The sequence below is a fragment of the Myotis yumanensis genome, unplaced genomic scaffold (assembly GCF_028538775.1).
Source record: "Myotis yumanensis isolate MYYU_CA2020_CCGP unplaced genomic scaffold, mMyoYum1.0.hap1 SCAF_5, whole genome shotgun sequence".
Classification (NCBI taxonomy): Eukaryota; Metazoa; Chordata; class Mammalia; order Chiroptera; family Vespertilionidae; genus Myotis; species Myotis yumanensis.
This window is the reverse complement of record NW_027223756.1, coordinates 22,237,698-22,261,601: the sequence shown is the minus strand read 5'-3', so window position 1 is coordinate 22,261,601 and position 23,904 is coordinate 22,237,698. Positions and strand designations below refer to the sequence as shown.

At 43.4% G+C, this 23,904-nt stretch overlaps 1 protein-coding gene across 1 annotated transcript in view; it reads right to left on the bottom strand.

The window, feature by feature from the left end:
- HTR4 (5-hydroxytryptamine receptor 4) overlaps positions 1 to 23,904 on the bottom strand; it is a 141,994-nt gene that overhangs the window by 65,844 nt on the left and 52,246 nt on the right. Inside the window, exons 3-4 of the mRNA XM_070414643.1 lie at positions 3,741 to 3,866; positions 2,214 to 2,414 (exon numbers count right to left, since the gene is read on the bottom strand). Of these exons, the coding sequence (XP_070270744.1) occupies positions 2,214 to 2,414; positions 3,741 to 3,866 (327 nt within the window). The remainder of the gene's footprint in view (positions 1 to 2,213; positions 2,415 to 3,740; positions 3,867 to 23,904) is intronic.

The following is a 23,904-nucleotide window of genomic DNA, read 5'->3' as shown; positions in this document are numbered from 1 at the left end:
CAAGCTCAACTGTCATGGGAGGGACACAGCAAAAACAGAAGCTAGATGATAAACAAAATCATACTCTTCCAGGATAACTTGTTGCCCTATGATGTCCAGAACCAACCTTCCAGCCCAAAGAAAATATCACTCTTGGAACAGGGAGACACCTGGCCTGTGGCCCAGGCTCCCAGAGGAAAACCAAACCATCTGATTCCATTTTACTTACGGAGTTGGGTTTCTGATGTATACTATCAGAGAAGGAAATGTAACTATTGGCAGCATTCTTCTCAAAGAGAATGTGCTGCACACTCCGGTTGTTCAATAGTGTTTATGAAACACCTTAATCAGTATTGATGTGATTATTGCTTAACTGTCAACTTCCCCCAGTAAAAGGTAAGTTCCCTGAGGGCAGGGACCTTATCATTATTCATATGCATATGTTTTCTCTCACTGATGGAGACAGAGATATTTAAGAAAAAAAAATTTTTTATTATAGTTGTGGTTTTAATCATAATTGCCTTAAGTTCTCAAAGGAGAATGTGTTTTGTGGGGTCAGTGAGGCCTTCTGCAATCAAGAGAGGACTGAGCTAAAATCTGAAAGGCATGCAGGAGAGGAGGGGGCAAAGGAACTTTCCAGGCAGAGGGAGGAGCCAAGGTCCTGCGATGGCTGAGCATGGAGCACTGGAAAGAGAGAAAGGCCAAGATAAGAGAAATAAGGTTGCCTTGATCCCTCAGCTTTGCCTTCTCCAAGTTCCTATAACACTTCCGGTCTCACTGCTCATTTGAGTAATGATTACAGGCAGGATACCCTGGAGGATTTCCATATATTGTCTAGTTCCTTACATTTTATTAATCTAATGTGAACTTTCATCCAGCATATACTGATTGTCTTAAAAAGTCTTTCATGTACTGAAGTCAGACTGTTATAAAAAAGCTAATTCAGATAAATTTCAACTATGGCACAGCATGGGTCTGGCTTTCAACCAACAATTCAGCTTTATCAATGTCATCATGCCTAGTTATAGAGTGGAATCTCATTATACATGCATTTAACTTAAGCACATTCAACTATAAGTTCTTGGCAGAGAGAGGGAGAGAGACAATGTATATAACGTAGGCCATTATACCTCCCATTCCAATCAAGGAGCAGCTGTCCCACGGATAGGATATGAATCTGCTGAATCACCCCCCCCCACCCCGCGCCCCCCGCCCCGCTGGGTTCAGTCCCTAAGGACTTTTCCCACTGTGACTAATTCTCTGGGAACACTCTGATTTTAGTGTTGAAAGGCACATATTTTAGATAAACCATAACCTCCAATTTTAGTCAACTACTTTTCCTTTTTCTCAGTGAAAGAAACAGACACCTATCCCCAAGACTGGAGGAAACCCTGGTCTGCTGGACTACTCAAGAGGCAGTGAGAGATTGTCCCTGGTAATTCTGATCACGTGATTTACACACCACTTTCTTTTGAGAACGAACCCCTAAGACATGGCTACAGTGATGGCTGCACATGTTCGTGTGATCCTCTGACTTTTAAATTGCATTCTTCCTTAACTGTTAAACACCCATGAGCAGGAATCAGAAAATCAAAAGTCCTGGTACAACTAACATACCTACATCTCCACAAATGAGGCAAAGATGGAGATCATTAGGCCTTCTGAAGTCAAATGTGAAGAAAAAGAACAAGATTATGCAACCGAATGAAATGCTAGCTGTGGGTCCCAAAAGCAAACAATTATTGGGGATTTTATTATCATCTTTAACTTTCTGGAAAACAGTCTTTACAGTCACAGACGTATACCTACAATTATGATACAGACACATTTTCAGGAGACGGTCATGTTCAAACACAGAGCACTACCCTTCTGAACCACCCCTGCAGTCTATTGGGCAAATGTGTTAATTCTTGCCACTTAGCTCCCTCAGCACTTCGCTCATGCCACCTGTACACAAGTTAGAGCTCTCCGGTGACCTCGAAGGCTGCTACCTGTCTCTACCTGGATTGTAAACTCCTTCAGGGAAGGTCTAGGGCTAGGCCTTTCTAATCTCTGTCCACAGGGCCTTAGAGAATGCCCTCTGCAAAGACTGAGAAGTGAATGGGTAAGTGAATAACCAGATTTACTCTCTAAGATTCATTTCTAATGAATCAGGGGAGAAAGACACATTCCAACAGTCATCAGACCATTGTCTCCAGCCCAGAGCTCTGCAGTGCATGCCACTCTGTCCTTACCTGTCCAGAGAAATGCAGCACAGGTGAAAAATTGATGCCGTGGTGAGCAGCACGTCTAGAGAAGTCCGGACGAGGCAAAACATCTCCCCATAAATCCAGATGTCCTGAACCAGCTCAATGGCACCGAAGGGCATCACCAGCACGGAGACCAGCAGATCCGCAAAGGCAAGAGAGACAATGAAATAGTTGGTTTTTATTTTCCTGTGAGCGAAAAAAGTATAAGGACGAGGCAGGGGGAGGGGGCCAAAGGAAGGAGGGTAGGGAGAAAGGAGTGAGAGAGAGAAGAGCAGAGGTAAGGAAAGAAAAGAAAGGAGGAAAGGAAGGAGGGAGGAAAAAGAAAAAAAAGTCAAACGTGTAACGTATCTTGTGAGGTTGCTTCTCTCTGCGATGTGACTGGGGAAACCCTGTGTGATCGGCCACTTCTGAATTCTCCAGATTCCTCTCGCACCCAGAGCCCTCTCATCCTCTCCCCTCTGGCCACACGGCCTGATTACAGTCCCTGTGGAGGGAGCTCCTCCCAAGCGCCTTTGTACAGGGTGCTCTCTCCATGCTATGGGCTTAGCTACCGCCCCCCCCCCCTCCCCCCAGTCTTGCAGGCCTTGGTTTGATCATTCTCAGGGAACCTCCCAAGGTGCCCTGCTCACAAACGGTGTCGAATTCCACTACTTTCTCCTCTCACACTGACTCGCATGTGCCTCTCATTTGTGAGACCTACCAGAAGTGTGCTTTTATATTGTTGCATCACTAATGCGTGTCTTGCTTAGAGAGGAAGGCAGTAGGCAAGACAGAACTACATCCTTTATCCCTTTTATGGTTGTCTGGTGGCTCTTCACCCAGGCTGCACACTAGAATCACCCAGTGGATTTTCATAAATATTGATGCCCAGGTACCACCCCAGATCAATTAGTTCGGGGATTTGGGGTGATTAATACCCCCATCCACACCCAGGGCTGCCAGATAAAACACAGGATACCCAGTTAAATTTGCATTCCAGGTTAACAATGAATAATTGTTTAGTATAAGTATGTCCCACATATTGTCTGGGATATACTTATACCACATAGTAGCAATTTCCAAAAGGTCTTCAGGTGATCTTAATGGCAGCCAGGGTTCAGACTGATGAAGTGGAAAGAGAAGAAGACCCAGGTTTAAATCCTAGACGAGTCACTATCGGCCATCCCTTCTCTGAACTGACTGATAAAGTGGGGAGGATAGATTAGATGTGCTCTCAACATATGTACATACAGTGATCACAAACTTAAAAAAAAAAAAAGCCAACAAAATTAAACATAGGAAAAAAGACAGGATGGAAATGCACTTAAGTGTTTACACTGGTCATGTTTGAGTTGGGGGGTGATGTATGATCCTTTTCCCTTGCTCTATTTCCAAACATCGTCCCCATGTATTTTTTCCCTTTCGTAAGTACAAATTATAATGGAAATGATAAGTGCAGACCCCGACTCTCCAGGAAGAGCCCAGACCACCGCCCAGGCTTCCTGCCTCATGAGGCTTCCTCATGCTACTCACCTGAGCTGCCGGTCCCTGCACACGGCCACCATCACCAGAAGGTTCCCCAAGATGGCCATCAGGATAACCGCGGAGAGAAACGTGAGCAGCACGGCCTTCTCCACTGACCGGAAACCCTCCTTGGAACTGGAAGACAGACAGACAGACACACATACACACCAAGATTGAAGGAAACCCTGACACACAGGCAAGAAAATGAATCATTTCCTCATTCATCTTCAGGAAGGGAACTTCACCATAAGCAGCTGCAACACAGAATAATTATGCACCTATTATATGCCATTGTCTGCACTTGTCACTTTACGTGATATCTTAGTTAAACCCTACAAAACAGGGAGGCAGCGGCCCAGACTTGAATGAACTACCCTGAGACTGCACAGTTCTTCTCCATCAGAGAGCTTGTGGCTTTCCTTCAGGGCACTTCCTCAGTTTATGCTGAGAAATGTACTTGGGCGATTCCTGTTTTATGCACCTACCCACCTAGTAAGCTCCATGAAGCAGGTGCCTCATACGGTTTATCCATTGATAAATTCAACTCCAATGCGTTATTCACATTTCTTGAGTGAAGGAAAGATGGTGTTGGATGGATGAATGACAGTAACTCGAACCAGGTCTGCATGAATACAGAGGCCACCTGTTGTCAGGACCCCAGCCCGGCGCATGCAGAAGCTGCTGTGTACAGGCAGGCTGTCTCGGGCACAGGTCTTGGCTTGAAGATTGTTCTTATGTAGTTGACCTGCAAAAATTGGTCTCAGATTCTGTGGAGTCCATTGGAAAGACAGCAGCTGATCACTAAATGTAAGAACTCATTTCACTGCCCTAAACCACATTTCTTTTGTTGCCCAACACAACAGTTCAAATTGGTGTTCTTGTCAATTTTGGCATCTGATATGATTCTATCAACTCTGCTGTCCTAGTGCGAATCGTTTTGTTTTATTAACTTGGAAGTGAGTGTTCCCGTCAATAAAAGCATAATGTTTGCAAATTATTAAGAAGCTTCAGAAAAAAAGTTTTATTTCTATTAGAGCAATAAAAATGGTTTTTAATGTATCTTTTTTAATTGATTTTTTTACAGAGAGGAAGGGAGAGGGATAGAGAGTTAGAAACATCGATGAGAGAGAAACATCGATCAGCTGCCTCCTTCACATACCCCACTGGGGATGTGCCCGCAGCCAAGGCACATGCCCTTGACCGGAATCGAACCTGGGACCCTTGAGTCCGCAGGCTGACGCTCCATCCACTGAACCAAACCGGTCAGGGCAATAAAAATGGTTTTTAAATGAAGTTTCAAAGGATCTTAAAATTCTCAGACCCAAACCCCACATATCAATACAAGAAACTGAGGCCTGGAGAGAGGAGCTAAGTTGTCAGAGCATTTCAGTGGCTGGTCTGGAAGGGGCTGCTTGCCCTTGTGAGCCCCCCTCTGGAACCACAGAGTCTCCAGAATCAAGAGATATCTGTCTTTACTGAGCTCCTTTGACTGAAAACCAAGATAGCCGCTGGCCCCAAATGGCAGCAGCCCACCAAGTCCTGGCTCTGATGTTGTCCAAGACTGGCCTGGCACGAAAGGCAAGATGCTGATTAGGATAAGGCAGCACTGTCACAGTGGCTGAAGAACCATAGCATCCCTCCACTCTACTGACAAGTGTTTTTCTTAACTGATTGACTGACTGACTGATGGATGGATGAATTGATGACCGTATGGCTAGGGTTCAAATGAAAAGCAATTCTAGGTATATTCATCTAAATCACTCTTCTACATCTAAATTCCAGCTATCAACAGTACAAATACTGGACAGGGACGATTTAATTCAATGAGGAAAACGACCTTAACAGGGTGATGTGGCTATCCCAAATTAATCTTACCTTAGGCCAGCGGTTCTCAACCTGTGGGTCGCGACCCCTTTGGGGGTCGAACGACCCTTTCACAGGGGCCGCCTAAGACCATCGGAAAACACATATATAATTACATATTGTTTTTGTGATTAATCACTATGCTTTAATTATGTTCAATTTGTAACAATGAAATTGGGGGTCACCACAACATGAGGATGCGGCATTAGGAAGGTTGAGAACCACTGCCTTAGACCATGTTAGCTGAGGTCAAGTGTCTAACAAAAGAGGTGATAGTGGGTGTTTTTTTTTTCCTTGTCCTTCTCAGAGGCTCCTATTCAGAGCCCTTCTGAAACTTGTTGCCTCTCCAGGCTTCTGTACTAGCTGTGCCTTCCTCCTGGGATGCTTCTTCCCTGTCTTCCAGGTCTCAGATTAAAGTTAACCCCCACTTAATGCAACACAGCCAACGTTTTCCCTTTTCTTTATACTGTTACCTGAAATGACTTCTGCTACTGATGCTTGCCTGTGCCTCACCCCCACAGATTCACCTCACTTCTCTGTTCCAGCACAATTTCCGTGCCAGGCACAGTCTACTCTACAGTGTGTAGTGTATAGGTGTGTGTAGTACATAGGAAGTGCTCAATTATTTGCTTACTGAGTGAGAGAAAGGCATATTGTATTCGTAATGATGAGGTTTATTCTTCAATGTCTTTGAAAATGGATGGAAGGTACAGAGAAGATTTTCCCTAGAGAAGCCCCAGTAGGAGACACAAAAGCTATTTTTAACATCTGAAGGGTTGTCATTTGAAATAAGAGATTTGTACATGCACTCATTCAACAATTCTTTCTCAGCACCTTCTCTGCACTAGGCATTGTTGTGTGCCCTAGGGAAGCAGAAATGAGCAAAACAGAGAGCTGGCAATGGTAGGTAAAAAGAATGTATGTAGAATGTATGTAGAATGTCAGCTGGCAATACACAGCTGTTTTGTTCTATAGCAAAACATCTAGAAGGGACAGCAGGACAGGCCGGCCAGAGAGCGCAGTGCTTTTAATAGAGGCCGTCAGAGAAGGCTCAGTGATAGGTCTGTTGCACTTTATGCCCTGCAGGTTGTGTAAGGAAGTGAGATGAGTGAGCAGCAGGCTTTGAATAGAGTAAGTTCTCAGCTTTGGCTACATATTGAAATGACCCGAGGAGCCTTAGGAACATTAATGTTAGGGCTGATTTAATCAGTCTGGGTTGCTGCCTAAGTATTGGACTTTTTTCAAGTTCCTAAGAGATTCTGTTGTGCAACCAAGGTTGACAATCCCTGCTGGAGGAAGGCGAGATTTAGAAATGGCTAATGAGAACTTTCTAACAACTAAGGGTGATCTGCAATAGCTTCCTGCTGCTGTGTTGAGCTCCAGCTCAGGAAGTGCTTAAGAATGACTAGATGTCCATGCGCTACCACTTCACACCCATTAGGGTGGCTATTATAAAAACAAAACAAGAGTGAAAAATTACAAGTGTTGTGAGAATGTGGAGAGACTGGAACCTTTGTGGATTGCTGGTAGTGATGTAAAATGGTGCAGCTGCTGTGGAAAACAGTTCGGTGGTTTCTCAAAAGGCTAAATATAGAATGACCGTATGACCCAGCACTTCCAGTCCTAAGTATATACTCCAAAGAATTGAAAGCAGGGACATGAATAGATACATATACACCAATGTTCATGGAAGCATTATTCACAATAGCCAAAAGGTGGAAACAACCCAAGTGTCCATCAAGAGATAAACAGATCAACAGAATGTGGTATACATACACTATGGAATTTTACTCAGTTGCAAATTTCTGATACATGCTATAACATGGATTAAACCTTGAAAATATTGTGCTAAGTGAAATAAACCCAACACAAAAAGACAAATATTGTATGATTCCACATATATGAAGAGCCTACAATAGGTAAATTCATAGAATAAGTAGAATCATGGTTACCGGGGCTGGCGGAAGGGAGGAGGAAATGGGGAATTACTTAATGAGTTCAGAGTTTCTGTTTGGGGCAATGAAAAAAATTCTGGAAATGGATAGTGGTGGTGGTTGCATACCATTGTGAATGTACTTACCGTCACTGAAGTACATTTATATGGGCTACTTTATGTATTAATGATACATTTTATGTTATGTATAATTTATCACAATAAAAAAGAATACCGGGATGGCCATATATCAGGATACTGTATAGGGCTCCTATATTGGAGGCAAGTGAGATTGACTGATTGTAGTTCTCTCTCTTGTCTATGGACAACGGTCTGAACATGTCCATCCACAAGAGCCTCAGTATTAGAACCATCTCCCCTGCACTCCCTCTCCTCTTGTAGGAGAGAAAAAGCAGATTCCGGGTCTATGGTGAACACGTCTGGCTCCAGAGAAGGTATATTTCAAGCCAAATGAGAATGTCAGGGTCAGAGAACCCCAAGTTCAATGTTATGGTTCATTTGTGGCATGCCAATTAGGAGCTAGAAATAGCTAGACTTTAAACTGTGAGTGACAAGCACAATTTAACCACAGAAGGAGCATTTTTAATTAGACAGAACTGTCCATTGAACCAATTGTTAAGTCCAGTAAGGATGATTAAAATAAATTAGGAGCCACTTTTGCTAAATCTATGTTAGACCCTTGGGTTACCTTTGACATCCTCCAAGAACACTGTCAACCACTGCTGGACAGCTCCCACTGACCCAAGAGCCATGTCTGCTCCACTAACTGGGATCTTTGACAGTTAGTCTTATGGGAAATTTTACTTTTTCTTCTCCTTCTTCTTTTTTTTTTTCTTTTTCAGTGATCTCTTGATCCATTAATAAAGCAACTCCAAAAAACTTGCTGGTTCTGTTTTCCATTTTCTCTGTTCTTAATAAAAGAAAATCTACAACAATAATTCTGGGTCAATTTCCACATAGGTTAGTATATGTGAAAGTGAACTGTAAATGACAAAGTACATTATAAATAAATAATCACTGTTATTAATATTAAAAGCCCATACAGGGACAATAGCTAAAGAGGTTTTAGATTATGTTTTGTTATATCACTCAGAACCAATACATTTCCTTAGGAGTCAAGAATAATTTTCTTTCCTCCTCCTCCTCCTCCTCCTCCTCCTCCTCCTCCTCCTCCTCCATCACCTCTTCCTCCTCCCTTCCCCCTCCCCCTTCCCCTTACCTCTCCCCCTCCCTCTCCTCCTCCCCCTCCTCCTTGCATTGGTCTTGTTCATAAGTTATGTAACTTTAAAATGTCACTTGCCTTTTCTGAGCTTCCTGAGTTTCTTCATGGGTCAATTGAGGAAATCAGATTAAATGTTTCATTTATCAAATATGTACTGGTTGCCAACTATATGTCATGATGTGTGCTAAGCCCTAGCCGGTTTGGCTCTGTGGATAGAGTGCTGGCCTGTGGAATGAAGGGTCCCAGGTTCAATTCTAGTCAAGGGCACATGCCCTGGTTGTGGGCTCGATCCCCAGTAGGGGGCGTGCAGGTGGCAGCCAATCAATGATTCTCTCTCATCATTGATGTTTCTACCTCTCTCTCTCCATTTCCCTTCCTCTCTGAAATCAATAAAAATATATTTAAACAAACAAACAAAAAGATGTGTGCTACGTGCTAGGATGTGACAGCCTTTATGGGCATACTACTAAAGAAACAGACTATAGCAAGTGCGCAACTAAAGAAATAAGAAATACAGTTTGTGATCAGTGTATCAAAGTCACCCTCCCAAACTTTACTGTTCAGATGAATCTACTGGGGATATCGGTAAAATGCGGATTCGGATTATTTTGGTCTGGGTTGGAGTCTGGAGTTCTGCATTTCTCACAAGGCTCATGAGCCTCAGTGATGCTCATGCTGCGGGTTCATGAGTCAGGTTGGCGTAGTGTGATTATCAGAGGCGCTGACATGATGGTGGGATCGAGAACTGGGTTAGAGGGAAACTTTAGGTAATCAGGGAACACGGCTAAAACACAGATGGCTGGACCCACTCACATTTCAGTACATCCGGGGTGGGGCCCACAGCTTGCACTTCTAACAAGTTCCTAGCTGATGCGGATGCTACTGGTCTGTGGACTTTGAGGATATTGACCTAGAGCAGTGATGGCGAACCTCTTGAGCTCGGCATGTCAGCATTTTGAAAACCCTAACTTAACTCTGGTGCCGTGTCACATATAGAAATTTTTTGATATTTGCAACCACAGTAAAACAAAGACTTATATTTTTGATATTTATTTTATATATTTAAATGCCATTTAACAAAGAAAAATCAACCAAAAAAAATGAGTTCGCATGTCATAGGTTCGCCATCACTGGCCTAGAGCATCGCAAAAGGATGCCCTTTACCCTAACCCTCATCTCTCCATTGCAAATTACTTGCTTTTGCTCCTAGGTTTGGAACTTCCTGCTTAAAAGTGGGTAGATTTTGACACTGATTTACCAAGCACCTACCATATGGCAAACAATGAAGTAAGGAGCTTTTCCATCTTGGCTCATTTCATCTTCGCAATTATCATGCAATTTAATGTCACAGTTCCCCTTTTTTTCAGAAGAGATGGGTGCTCAGCATGCTTAGGAGATGTAAGATCCTACAACTGTTTAGACCTGCACATTCTTACAGGTCCTGTGCTTTCCCCACTAAATATTAAACATGCTCATTTGAAATTGAATAAATTTCCTTAAAAAAAAAAAGACAAACTAAAGTTTTGCTTTTTGTCTAGAAATTTAATATCCAAAATGTTGATGATTGACATCTTAATGTGCCTTGTAAAAATATGCTGGCTATAGAAAATGGTAAGGGAAAAGAATAAATCCTTACAGGATGGAAATAATGCCTCGTCGAGTTTCTATGCCGTTCTGAAAGAACTCTTTTGATTGGTATTGAATACTCTGTAGAGGAGAGTGCTCAGGGTGGAGGGCCTGATACACAGCTGATGAAGTTAGGTATTTTTCAAATGTAAACATGTGGAAGGAAATTCTTGTGGCAAGCACTTAATAGACTTCTCCAGGGCCTCAAAGATCACACATATTGAGCATGAAAAAAACTTCAAAGCCCAAAGAGGATCTGTCTGTATATGGAGTATAATGAAGTTCAAAGCGGCAAGGAACACAAAGGACATCAGCAGGATCAAAGACACTGTTCTCTGAGGCCTGGCCTGAATGTAAAGGCAAGCCAACCTGCAGCGACAAGCTGAGGTCCACCCAGGAAGATTCTCACTGCCTCACAGCGTGTTAATGACCGGGGCTTCCATTCTTCTTGGAACTCCAACGCTCAGTGATAGAGCCAGGAAACTATACCCTCCAGGTGCGTCTCACTTTAAGAAAATCCAGTCTTTCAAAACGGAAACTGAGCAAACAGTTCCAGAGATAGATTCTTTTCTTTACAATGTATTTTTTCCTTTATATGCAAGTTCAGTGCAGGGTCTCTGGTTCATTTTGCAAACACCCCTTTACCCAAATGGTTCAGCGTGTTGAAATGTTCATCAGATACTGAAAAGGCTTCCTTTGGAATAAGACACGTGGCATGTTTTCAGGATTGGGCTGATCATTTCCTTGAACTTGTTCTTGTGGTTATGAGAAATCCAGCCCAGGGGACAACGTGAACTCCATGGGGCCTCTCCAGCGTGGTCAATCATTTACCCTAAGGCTGAGGGCTCAAGGAAAAGCAGAATTTCCCAGACTCTGACAAACACCTGCTCCCCACTTCCTTGCTATCCGTGGCTGCTGTCTCTGGACCCAATGGTTAATGGGCTGATGGATACAGCTCTGCATAATTCGCTCGAGTCCTGGCTTGCTCTTGCCAAGTATTATGTTTTCTCTTTTCACCTCTGCTTCTGACAGTGCAAGAATCTTACGCTCAGATGAAAGAAGGAACTGCTAGTGTTGCTGATTGCAGGAGCTGCCAAACACCAGCCAAGGGGCCAAGTCCAGCCCGCTGCCTGCTTTTGTAAATAAAAGTTCACTGGAACACAGTTACACTCAATCCTTTATGAATTTTCTAGGGCTGCTTTTTACTGCAAAGGCATAGCTGAGTCATTATAGCAGAGACGTATGGCCCACAAAAGCTGAAACTGTTTATTCTCCTTCCCTTTACGAAACAAGTTTGATGACCCCTGCTCTTTTGGAAACAGGTAAGTGTGGTCTAAAGAAGAATATGGACTAGAGACACTAAGGCCTCGAAGAGCCTACTACAAGGAACCTATTTAACTGGAGTCATTCATTTCTCTGGATTTTCTCACCAAGTGTAAAAGCTGCATCATTCCGGTTGAGCAAGCCAGAAAACAGGCATCTATTCCATTTCTTCCTTCTCCTTTATCTAAATCATTATTTATTTTGAGTATCTCTTTTCTTAAAATTAATTTTTTTCAAGTACAATTTACAATCAATATTATTTTGATTTAGGTCCAGCTGTACAGCACAGTGGTCAATCAGATACTTTACAAAGTGCTCCCCCTGACATTTCCAGTACCCACCTGGCACCATCCATAGTTATTACAGTATCATTGATTATATTGCCTAGGCTGTACTTTACATCCCCGTGTCTGTTTTGTAACTATCAATCTGTACTTCTCAGTCCCTTCACCTTTCAACCCGTCCTCCACACCCCTTCCCTGCTGACAACCATCAGTCTGTTCTCTGTATCTGTGAGTCTGTGTCTGTTTGTTCGTTTATATTGTGAGTATCTTAAATCCCTTCACTTCTCTCCAGTCTGCTGTTAATACCCTGATGCAGGCCTTTCTGCTATTTTTGCCTAGATTACTACAGCCATGACTGCCTACCCAGTCTTCGGTTATTAGTCTATTTATACAGCTTAATTTAACATTTCTGAACTCTTGATTTTCTTCATCCCAAACCTGTTTCTGATCAAAATATGCAGCAAATCTAGTTTTTCAGTTCCTTAGGCCAAAAACCTTGGAGTAATTCTTAACAGGTCTCCTCCTCTCATACCTCACATATATCAACAAGCCCTGTTACTTCTAACTAAAAATGTCTCCTCTTCTGACTCTTTCCCAGCTCCTCCACCATTACCATCTTGTTTTAGCTATATCATGCTGTAACTGGGTGATGGCAAAGGCCTCCATGCTTCCACTGTTTTCTTTCTTTTTTTTAAAAAGGTTTTAAAATAGATTTTTAGAGAGATAGGAAGAGAGAGAGAAAAAAAACACATTGATGTGAGAGCGAAACATCAATCAGCTGCATGCCCCCCCACCCTCCCCCACCCCCACCCCCCACCCCCCCCACCCCCGCCGACTGGGGATGGAGCCTGCAACCTGAACATATGCGCTGGTGGAATCAAACCGGCAACCTTTTGGTGCATGGGACGATGCTCAATCAACTGAGCCACACCAGCTAGGCCATTGTTTTCTCTATACAATCCACTCTTCACCCAGTAGAAAGGATGAACTTTGTAAAATGCTTAGGTTGGAACATGTCTCTTCCCTACTCACCCCTCTTGAGATGGTTTGCCATCACACTGAGTAATATTAGAATGAACACTTGCAAGAAATATAAATGTCCACCCAGCTGGGTGATTAATTAATGCCACTTGGTACACTTAGATATTATACAGATATTAAAAAGAATGAGAAGGGATCCATATACATATAATAAAAATAAAAAGACATTCGATGGGTTCATAAACTATGAAACCAAGGAAGTGATTGTGGAGTAGGGGCAGAAAGAGAGGTTTATCAGGAGGAGATTTCAACAGTAAGCACTTGTAATAGTTTATATCTTAAGCTGGATAGTGAGTACAGAGGCATTCTTTCATTGTTCTCAGCAGCTTTTGTTATCTTTGAGATACTTCATTTTTTTTTAGTGAAAAGCATATATGTATATATGTATATCTATACATATATTCATATATCTTTACATATATCAACAATAAAATTATTAAAAGAATAAAATATCTCCCAGACACATGATTACATGAAAAAAATCATACACCAATACACATAATATAATACCATAAGAATTGGAAAGAAAATAAAAACTGGGAGAGATGGAGCAATATGTATGATATCAATATATCTATTCAGAGGCTATGGCCATAAGAGTGCACAACCAATTGTTAATGATAAATATTTTGGGCAGGGGAGTGGAAGCTGATGGGGGACTTTTTCGTGTTGGGTATTACTGGAATTTGAAACGACAAGAATATATTTATGCATTACTTGTTCAACTAAGGAACTCCCTCTTCGATGAATCTCCTTTCTCTTGCACTTCCAGCAAACTCACAGCCCTCTCACCTCACACTAGAAAGATAGCATACTGCTCACTCCAGACAGGCCCCACTTGAGAGCATTCATTTCTCCAAGCCAGTGGTTCTCAACCTTCTGGCCCTTTAAATACAGTTCCTCATGTTGTGACACAACCATAGAATTATTTTCGTTGCTACTTCATAACTGTAATGTTGCTACTGTTATGAATAGTAATGTAAATATCTGATATGCAGGATGGTCTTAGGCGACCCCCGTGAAAGGGTCGTTCGACCCACAGGTTGAGAACCGCTGCTAGTAAGCCTTGGGTGTGAGCTCTGCTCTAACTAGAAAACAAACTCACTGAGTCAACAAGGGTTGGCCAAGGAATGTGGGCATCACTATAGGCATACGTTTGCTCCTTTGTTCATACAGCTCCTTTGTTTACTCAGTCATTTGTATATTTGTTCAACAGAATATCTGAGAATCACTCTATTTCAGTCGCTGAGAAGAGAAAGAAGTGGTTCCTCCATTCTGAGACTCAGAGGCTACTGGAGCAGACATAAATCCTATAATTGCATGTCTGCAAAATTACAGCTGTTGTGGAGGCTATGCGAAGAAATGCACAGGGTGACACTGACCCTGATGGGAGATCAGAAAACACCTTCCCGAGGGAGTGATAACTGAACTACAATTTAAAGGAAGAATAAGAGTTGGCTGAGAAAAGGCAGAAAATGTCAGGGACCAGAGCTGGAAGCACAGCAGTGAAAACATGACTTACTCCAGCAGCTGACAGGAGACCAGCACCACTGGAATGCAGGCAGCCAGGGGAGGCAGCAACCAGGAGGCCAACAAGGGTCAGATCAGGAGGGAATTGGGGGCGGGGCTAAGTATTTAGGTCTATCATGCTTTAAAGTGAGCATGGGAGGTGACAGGATCAGATTTGCATTTTAACATGTCTGGAGTGCAGAGAGACAATATGAAATTTTATTTTTGAGGATGGCCTTTGGCCTTAGTAATTTAAAAACCTTTTCACTAATATTACAGTCAATCTATTTAGAACATGGCTCTCAGCAGAAATGATGCCACCCCTAGAGACTGTCTGAAATATTTGTGGGGCATTGGGTTGTGGTGATGACTGAGAAACACTACCAGCATTTCGGGGGAGGACAAGGACAGGGGACATTACAATATGAGGGGAAATCTCTCAATTGAAAAAAAAATACCATCCCATATTCTCCATGATTGTAGAATGTCCTATCAGCCATTTGTGTGTGTGAAAAATTTTGTTTATAATTAGCTAATTTAGAACTTAAACATCTTTTACATATAAACATAAGTATTTTACATAGTAATTTATAGTAATAAAATGAAGGGAAGATTATGCTTTCATTTTGTTCAGATTAAGCATTATCTATATGTCACCAACAATGGCATTCATGGTATGGAGTTGCCAACACTTGTGCTGGGCTTTGCTAGTAGCTGTCACATTTCACAGTGATTTAAGGTACAAGCGCAGGTATCTGGCTGCTTCATTATGTTTTTTACTGTGGATGAGCATTTATATTATGAAATACATATTGTTTTATTATAAATCACTTTCATGTTATTGCTTTTTGTACTCCAGTTAAGGCATTATGTGGATAAGTTTTTAACTGTGTACAGATAGTTTACATTCCTCATGATTTCATTTTAAGACAGTCAAGGAGTGTTAACAAAACATTTGTTTTAAAAGAGTAGGTTAGTGGTTGATCTGATATGTTTGAGAATCATTGGTCTCTAGAAAAGCATATTGACCCCAAGCGCTTGGCTGTTTTCTTTTCCTAAACTCAGGGTGTCTTGTCTAAAATGAAAGCTCTGCAGTGTTCCTGATTTATCAACACGGGACATGTGCCGTTAAGGAAGAGCACTGAGTGTCAAGGAGAATAACAGAGCAAAGACAGCGGCTGCGTACTACTTCTCTATTAAGAAAATCAGGAAGATAATGCTCTCATTTCAAGCTTCTCTCATTCAGAGCCCTGACGGATTTTTTTTTTAACAGCTACAGCACACATCTTCCATAAAAAGCTGTATTTCATTATCTTATGAATATCTAATTTGACAATATTGGCAAATCAAATTTGTGTGATTCTGCTGTGTGTGTGTGATTCTTTCTCAGAATAATTTATGGGGTAGAAATGCTTCCATGTGCTAGAAATTGCTGAGATAGAAAAATTAATTTTGTGGTTAGCTTGAAAATAAATGCTAGGATGCAATGTGTAACGTAATGTAATGTAGTCTAATGTAATGTAATGTAATAAGGAAACCCTTTTAGGGTCGACTGAGGCAGCTTTCCAATCCTTCAGGCCACTTTGGCCTCTCTGCTTTAATAATGACGGGATAAAGAATAGTTATCATTATCTAAGTGCCACCATGTGCCAGAAAGACTTCTGTTTTTCAAGCATTAACGCATTCTATTGCCAAAACAAGACTATGGGGATGGGTGTTACTGCTGTATTCAATTACAGATGAAGAAACTGAGGCTCCAGAACTTGAACTGATGTACCCAAAGTCACATAGCGGGTAAGAAGTAAATTCAGGATTTGAACCTAGGTCTTCTGAACTCCAGAGCCCATGATGTACTAGGATAAATGCCCTAAAATGTTAGGGATAACTTAATGATCAATGGCATGACTTATGAAGGTAATCGAAATGTTAAAATAAATCACCTGGAACACAGATGTATATAAATGCTTACCTCTTATTCTTTTCTTTAAATATGTTTGCATTGATTTGAGAGAGACAGGAAGAGAGAGGTAACCGACCAGGGATCGGAACTGACACCTGAGTATGTGCCCTGATGCAATCAAACCAGCGATCGTTCAGTGGACGGATGACACGCAACCAACTAAGCCACACCAGCCAGGGCGTACCTCTTATTCTGATAACTTCTTTGAGAATTACAAATTCTCAAGCCTGCTCTCCTCCGATGAGCTTGTGCTTCATACTTCCTCAGTTACTCACTCCAATGTTCAAACCTTGAACTTGTCATTACCAATAGATGCAACTCCCCAAAATCTAAATTTTAAATATCTCACTCTAAGCACAATTTCCTATCTTTAGAATTCAGTCCTTTAGCATTTTGATGCCAGCAATTCTTTGACCCTCTTGGGATATTCAAATACTTTTTTACTATCCCTCACCCTTATCACTTTAAAACATGACACATCCTAAGCAGGTTATGAGATCTTAAAGATCTGAATGCTAAAGTTGCTAGAAATCTAAGAATTATCTTGGATAATGATTATCCAGAGACACTCAAAAATATCTAGACAGAGTTAACCAGAATTTTTTTCAAAGGACTTTGAATTATTCCTTGCATCACCAGTAAAATAGTTGAAGAAATAGGGATTTTAACCTAGAGACAAAAGGCTCAGGTGTTGGGGTAGCTAACTTCGATCTCTGAAACACTGTCTTGTAGCTCTAAAGAGTGTGACTGCACCCAGGGGGGAAGACACTGGAAGGCAGAATTCAATTCAAACAAAGAGAAAATGACAAATTCCTTGCTTCTCACATAAACAGTTCAATTGATTTGTATAGTTGAAATGTTATATAGAGGTTTCTGAGAATGGTTCTCAATCATCATTATGTCAATCAGAATGGGTTAGGTTATCCTCTGGTAACAATCCCCAAATCTGCAGTTTAAATAACAAAGGTTTAGTTTTCCTTCACTGTACATGCCCATTGTGGGTGGTCAGTGAAGTCTGCTCATCATACTCACTCAGGGACCCAGACTAATGAAGTCGGAGGGACCACCATCTTAATGTTGCCAGGCGCCATGCTAGAGGAGAAGGGAACTTGCGGAGTGGGAGGGTGTATGCGCGCGCGCGTGTGTGTGTGTGTGTGTGTGTGTGTGTGTGTGTGTAACTGGTAATGAAAGGCTCCCACCTGGAAGTGGGATAATCACCCTATTTTAAGGTTCACTAATTTGGAACCTTAATTACATCTGCAAAATCCCTTCACAGCAGTACCTAGATTAGTGTGTACTCTGGGGAGCAGGAAATTATGGGGGATATCTTAGAATTCTGGCACTCACAGCAAGCCACTTGGTGCTATGAGCTCCAGGCAAACAATGGGGACAGTGGTGCTCACTATATAGTCAACTGGATACAAAGAAGCAATGATAAAAGCTTCCAAGTACTGACGATAGCCAGAATTAGGTCCTCCGTTTCCATTTTTTTTTCATCTATCATTTCATGAACACTTTTGAAATGAGCCTATCGCAGAAACTGCTTGGGTGCTGACTGGGTCCCTAACAATGATTCATTATATAAAAGAGTAAGGCAAAGATTACTATTACCCACATTTTATAGATAAAGAAACTGAAGCTCAGAGGTAATATCTGCGAAGCAGTTATTATAAGCTCTAGCACAGTCAATGAGCACTCATAAATACGAGCTGCCACCACCCACCACCACCATCATCATCATCATCATCATCATCATCACTTTTGTATTAGGAAGGAGAACCCCAAAAGCTGCCATGCACACACTCTTCACACAGTCCTGGCAAAGACCATGGTGATGACAAGCACTTTGCAAGGCATTTCTGAGGAGCCACTGTTCCCGAGGAAGATGCCTGGTTGTTTGGTTTTTTTGCTGCTTCTTAGCCTACGAAGAGCTGTTGTTGAAGCTCTAGTCCTGAAACAGACCATAGCAGAATCCCAGCCTCTTAAACACCAACTTGATGGTGAAATTGTCATTGCCTAGTGCAAAACGCAGTCATGTTAGCATTTACATTTGATCTGTTTTCTGGGTATACAACTTCCTTTCTCTAATTTTTCCTCTCATTTATTTCGCTCCACCTTACCCAGGCTTTCAGCGGAGACATGTAGTATTTGAAAGCTCTCTTAAATCTTATAACAGCATATAAAACATTTGGGGCCTATTAAACTAACACCATTCTTCTCAAGTGTCAATCCGTAAGTGATGTAACTGAGGTCAGCGAAGAGCGGTACTCAAATAAGCTTTAGATTTCATCTGGTTCAAACTCTTCCTTTTGCTGATGGAAAAATGGAGGGAAGGATTTTCTTAAAGTCACGAGGTTATGGCAGAACCAGGGCTAGATGGACATCAGGAGTCCACTCGCTCAGCGCTGCGACCTTTAAAATTACATGAATCCACCTGGCATCTGGTTTACAGTCCCCAAAGCTCTACTTAGTGACCAAGTTCTTCCATTCTGAGTGCGTGTGCGTGTTCGTGTATATATATATATATATAAAAGCCTGAACTGAACGACTGGTCGCTATGATGTGCACTAACCACCAGAGGGCAGACGCTCAACGCAGGAGTTGCCCCCTGGTGGTCATTGCACTCCCACAGCCAACCTCCCAGGGCAGGCCAACCTCCCACGGTCCCTCCCCCTGGCCAGCTGGCCCTGATTGCCAGCCAGGCCGAGGGACCCACCTGTGCATGAATTAGTGCACCAGGTCTCTAGTCCTATCTAATAAAGAGGGAATATGCAAATTGACCATCTCACCATAACAGTCAAGATGGCTGTGCCCACAGCGGAGGCAGGGATTCCATAACACAAGATGGCTGCACCCACAGCGGAGGCTGAGTTCCCATAACGAGACTTAACAAGCAATCAGCAGGAACCTGAGGCTGCGTGACGCTGGGCCGGGGCAGGGGACCTGAGGCTGTGCCCCCTGCCTGGTGGGGCTTGACAGGGGACCTCAGGTCATGACCCCCACCCTGGCGCTGGGCCAGGGACCTCAGTCCATGCTCTCCGCCCTGGTGTCAGGCTGGGGAACCTCAGGCCGTGCCCCCCACCCAGCAGGGCTTGATGGGGGACCTCAGGCCGTGCCCCCCACCCCGGCACCAGGCCAGGGGACCTGAGGCCACACCCCACACCCCGTGGCTGGGCTGTGGGACCTGGGGCTGCACCACCCGCCTGGCAGGGCTTGACAGGGGACCTCAGGCCATGCCCCCCACCCAGCAGGGCTTGATGGGGGACCTCAGGCCGTGCCCCCCACCCTGGCACCAGGCCAGGGGACCTGAGGCCACGCCCCACACCCTGTGGCTGGGCTGTGGGACCTGGGGCTGCACCTCCCGCCCGGCAGGGCTTGACAGGGGACCTCAGGCCATGCCCCCCACCCAGCGGGGCTTGATGGGGGACCTCAGGGCACACCCCCAGCCCCGGTGTTGGGCCAAGGGACCTCAGGCTGCGCTTCCCGCCCCAGTGCCAGGCCGAAGGTCCTGATGCCACGCCCCCCTGCCCTGGCACCAGGCCAAGGGACCTGAAGCCATGTCCCCCACCATGCAGGGCTTGACAGGGGACGTCAGGCCATACCCCCCGCTCTGGCACCGGGCTGGGGGACCTGAGGCCCCACCCCCCCATCCAGTAGGGCTTGATGGGGGTGGAGCTGGATCTAGCGCAATGAGGGAGGGGCCAGCCGGGTCTGGGTCTCACATGATTTCGAGGCACACGTGGGTGGGCAGGGACTTGACTCTGGTTTCTGTGGCACGCCATAGACTCTGACAGGAGGAAGATTTTCATATACATTTTACTAATTTTCTTTCATCTCTGACACTTCTATTATAAAGAAAGGGCAAAGAGCAATATTAAAATATTTCCTCTAATTAATTCCTTTTTAATGTGCATGAATTTCATGCACTGGGTCATTAGTATGTGTGTATATATATATATATATATATATGTGTGTGTAATTATAAAGTGAAAATAGCTCATCATAGCTTTAAAGTACTCCTGAATAAGCAGAGAGTCCCTGTGACAATCCCGTGACCCAATGTTCCACAGAGGCAACTGCAGACACTGACAACCACCTTCCCAGCAGCCATGATCTCCATCTTCCTGGGTGGCAGAACCTCAGCTTTGTCTAAAGCACCAATATGCCCAGCTCCATCAAGCTACTCTCTTTTCCAATCTCCCTGCTGTCAGGGGTGACAAGATACAATTTTAGCCAACAAGCAGAAGTCGTCCAGGGGGTTGGGGAAGGCTTTTGTTCCCTGGAGCAAAAGGATGGATATTGGTGAGTCATCTCCACTTCACTCTTCCCCTTGAACTTGAATCTGATTTCTAGAGCAATAGCAGCCTCATATACGGGACACACCCCCAGCCCCGTATATGAAGAAACATGGGTCCTTGAAATCACTGACCTCCTTTACCAGCCCTGAACTACTTGTATATTTATTTTGAGGACAAGTAACAACAATTCCAAAAGCAATATTCTGTAGTGCTTACTAGTAAAGGCACTGCCTGAGATAGACCTGGATTTGAGTCCTGGATAACCGCCTGACTTTGAGAAAGTTACCTAACTTCTCTGAGTGTCAGTTTTTCCAACTCACATGATTGTTTTAAAATTAAAAAAGAAAATGTAATGCAAATATAAAGTGCTTATAATGGTGCCAGGAAAGCTCTCAGGAATCTGTCTCTGAAACTGTTTTATTATTATCCAATGTATGACCAGGGATAAAACAGGACCTATCTAACTGGTCACCCAATAACATATTTTACACATACAACTTCATATCTGTTGGTGTGAAAGGCATAGGTTACCATCACAAGGCTAATGAATATTCATCAGGTTGCTTAAAAATCCTAAAATGCTAAATCTAGAAAGACTGCTCAATGTTTTTTCAACCAACACTTATTGAACATATAAATATATGTTCAGCACCATCCTAGTCATGTAACTAAATCAGTAAATGAGTGAACAGAGAGTCCTGTTCTCATAGTGCTTGGATTTCAGTCGGGCAGTCTTTAAGGTTTAAGTGCTACGACTATCTCATTTGATACATGAGGAAACTGAAGCCGGAGAAGTTAGTGGCTCACAGACTTATCTAGATCACACTGCAGTTAGTGCCAGATATCAGAATAGAACTGCAGCCTCCTGAGTCCTATTGCAATGATCTGACTATATCTGAACACTCCTGGGCTGAACTTTCTATACATCATCACAAAGCCTGCCTTGCTACTTACCATGGTGCCTGAGAAACACAATCTGACTCCTGTGTTCCCTCCCCAACCTCCCTCTCTCATACTCTCTATGATGCAGAAAGTGTGGTCTTGGTTGTATTTCCTCCAACTTGTGAGACTTGGTCCTGTTTTAGGACTTTTACACTAGCTGTCCCCTCCGGCTGATTGCTCCTACTCCCTGGTCTTATTTGGAGGGCAGTCTTTCCTCATTTCAGTCTTAACTTGAATGCCACTTTTATTTTTTTACCGCCTCCTGGAAGACATGATTCCCTAACCCACCATTTTCCTTTTAGCTCATAAAACCAGCTGAAATGACCTTACTCATTTTCCCCTCTTGCTTGCTGGTAGCTGGTCTGCAGGAGAACAGAAATCTTGTCTGCCTTGCTCACTGCTGCATTCCAGAGGCCAGAACATTGCCTGAAACCAGAATTGCCACCCAATGAATCTTTGTCAAAGGAACTTGAATGATGCTTTCAGCCCTAGCAGGCTAGGCTCCTGAGGCGACTGTCACCTAATGAATAATTGTGAGCTGTGCTTGGCAATATATGTTGAATGAATGAAGGAATCCTGCAGCCATTTCATATTTAGCTTCATAAAATACAAGATGCAGAAAAGGTATTAGGACAAATCTTTACTCCAAACCTTTCCTGTGAAATAGGAAGAAAGTTAAACCCAGGACTCGCCTCAAGGTCCAACTGACTGAACTGAACCAATGTATAGAGAAGGTGAGGTTGGGTGTGGAATCCATCACAGGCGACCTGTCTAAAAAGCTGGGTGAATGCTGTATGAGATAGCAAATGCTGACTGGCTATCAGATGCCCGTACTGCTCTCCCCTCTTCACTCCCTGCTGCCCCCAATCCTCTTAAGCCTCCTCTGATGAATGCCTGAAATCCCATCCCTTTCGTTTAGCAGGGGCTGATGGCTCTTGGCCCCGATCCAGCCCCAGAAGACTTTTGTTTGTTCAGCACAGGGTTTATGAAACATTTACACGTGGATGCCGCTCAGTAGGCAGGCACCCCCGGGTTCCCCAACGCCCTATTATGTCACACCTGCCTGCTTCAGAAATTCATGTCACCTCCCTGGTCCCTGAAGACATACGAGTTTGCCATTTTTGTATTAGGGTTAACATGTACTTTCTCCAGCTCTTAGCAATGGATGCCACTTGACCGTGAGTGAATGACCCAGAGCTAATTTTGTGGCATGACGGATAATATCTTAAATATATTGATAACCGCATAAGATAGCAGATGTGGAAGAAATTTAGAAAGTGTCTGGTTCCACTTCCTTCATTTAAAAATGAAGCTTAGAAAAGGAAGGTGACTTGGTTAAAGTCACAGAGCAAGGGAGTGGCAGATCCAGGATGGGAACTCAAACTTGGTTGTATGACCCCACACTGGCCTGATACAGGGCAGGGATGCGGCGAGGTCCTGGGCTCTTAGAGGAAGCTGGGCGGTGAGTTTTCAGAACAGCATCTCGATGCTGCCTGGGCTGAGCCCACCTTTTCAGGTTTCCCTCCCAGCTGAACTCTGAAAGGTGGGATGCTGGTCCTCCCCCATAATGATACATCTGTGCCTGCAGCCTCCTTCACTAATTTGTATCTGTATCTTTTCTGTCACTTTATATAACTAATCACTGTTTAGTCTTTCCCAGTAGGTTGCGTGGGAATCTAAACTGGGAGACGATGATGTTCCTTTAAGGAAGCCTTGGAAGAAACAAGACAGGGGGACCTCGGGCTGCAGAATTTTCTTCTCTCTTCTTGCTCACTCATCCACATATGCGGGTCCCATGGCTTCTATCTCTTTACCTTTTCTGGAATGCATCTACTCCCCTCCACCTCTAATGCAAACGGGTTAATCTTTAATCTCATACCTGAAATAAGCCTGCTACTTCCTCCCTCTGCCACAAGAGTGAACCTCCTCTAATTCATTATCTACGCTGCAGCCTATTCTTTCTAAAATTCAAATCGAATGTCACTCCTCTTCTTAAAAACCTTTATTGCCCCTTCATTGACTTTAAAATAAAATCCAAAATCTAAGATGAAATTCAAGGCCTTTGAAAATCTGACCTCTGTTTTAGGCTCTTATCTCCTACCAGTTTCCCCTCCTTGCCTCCACATGACCAATGCCTCAACCGCACTAAGT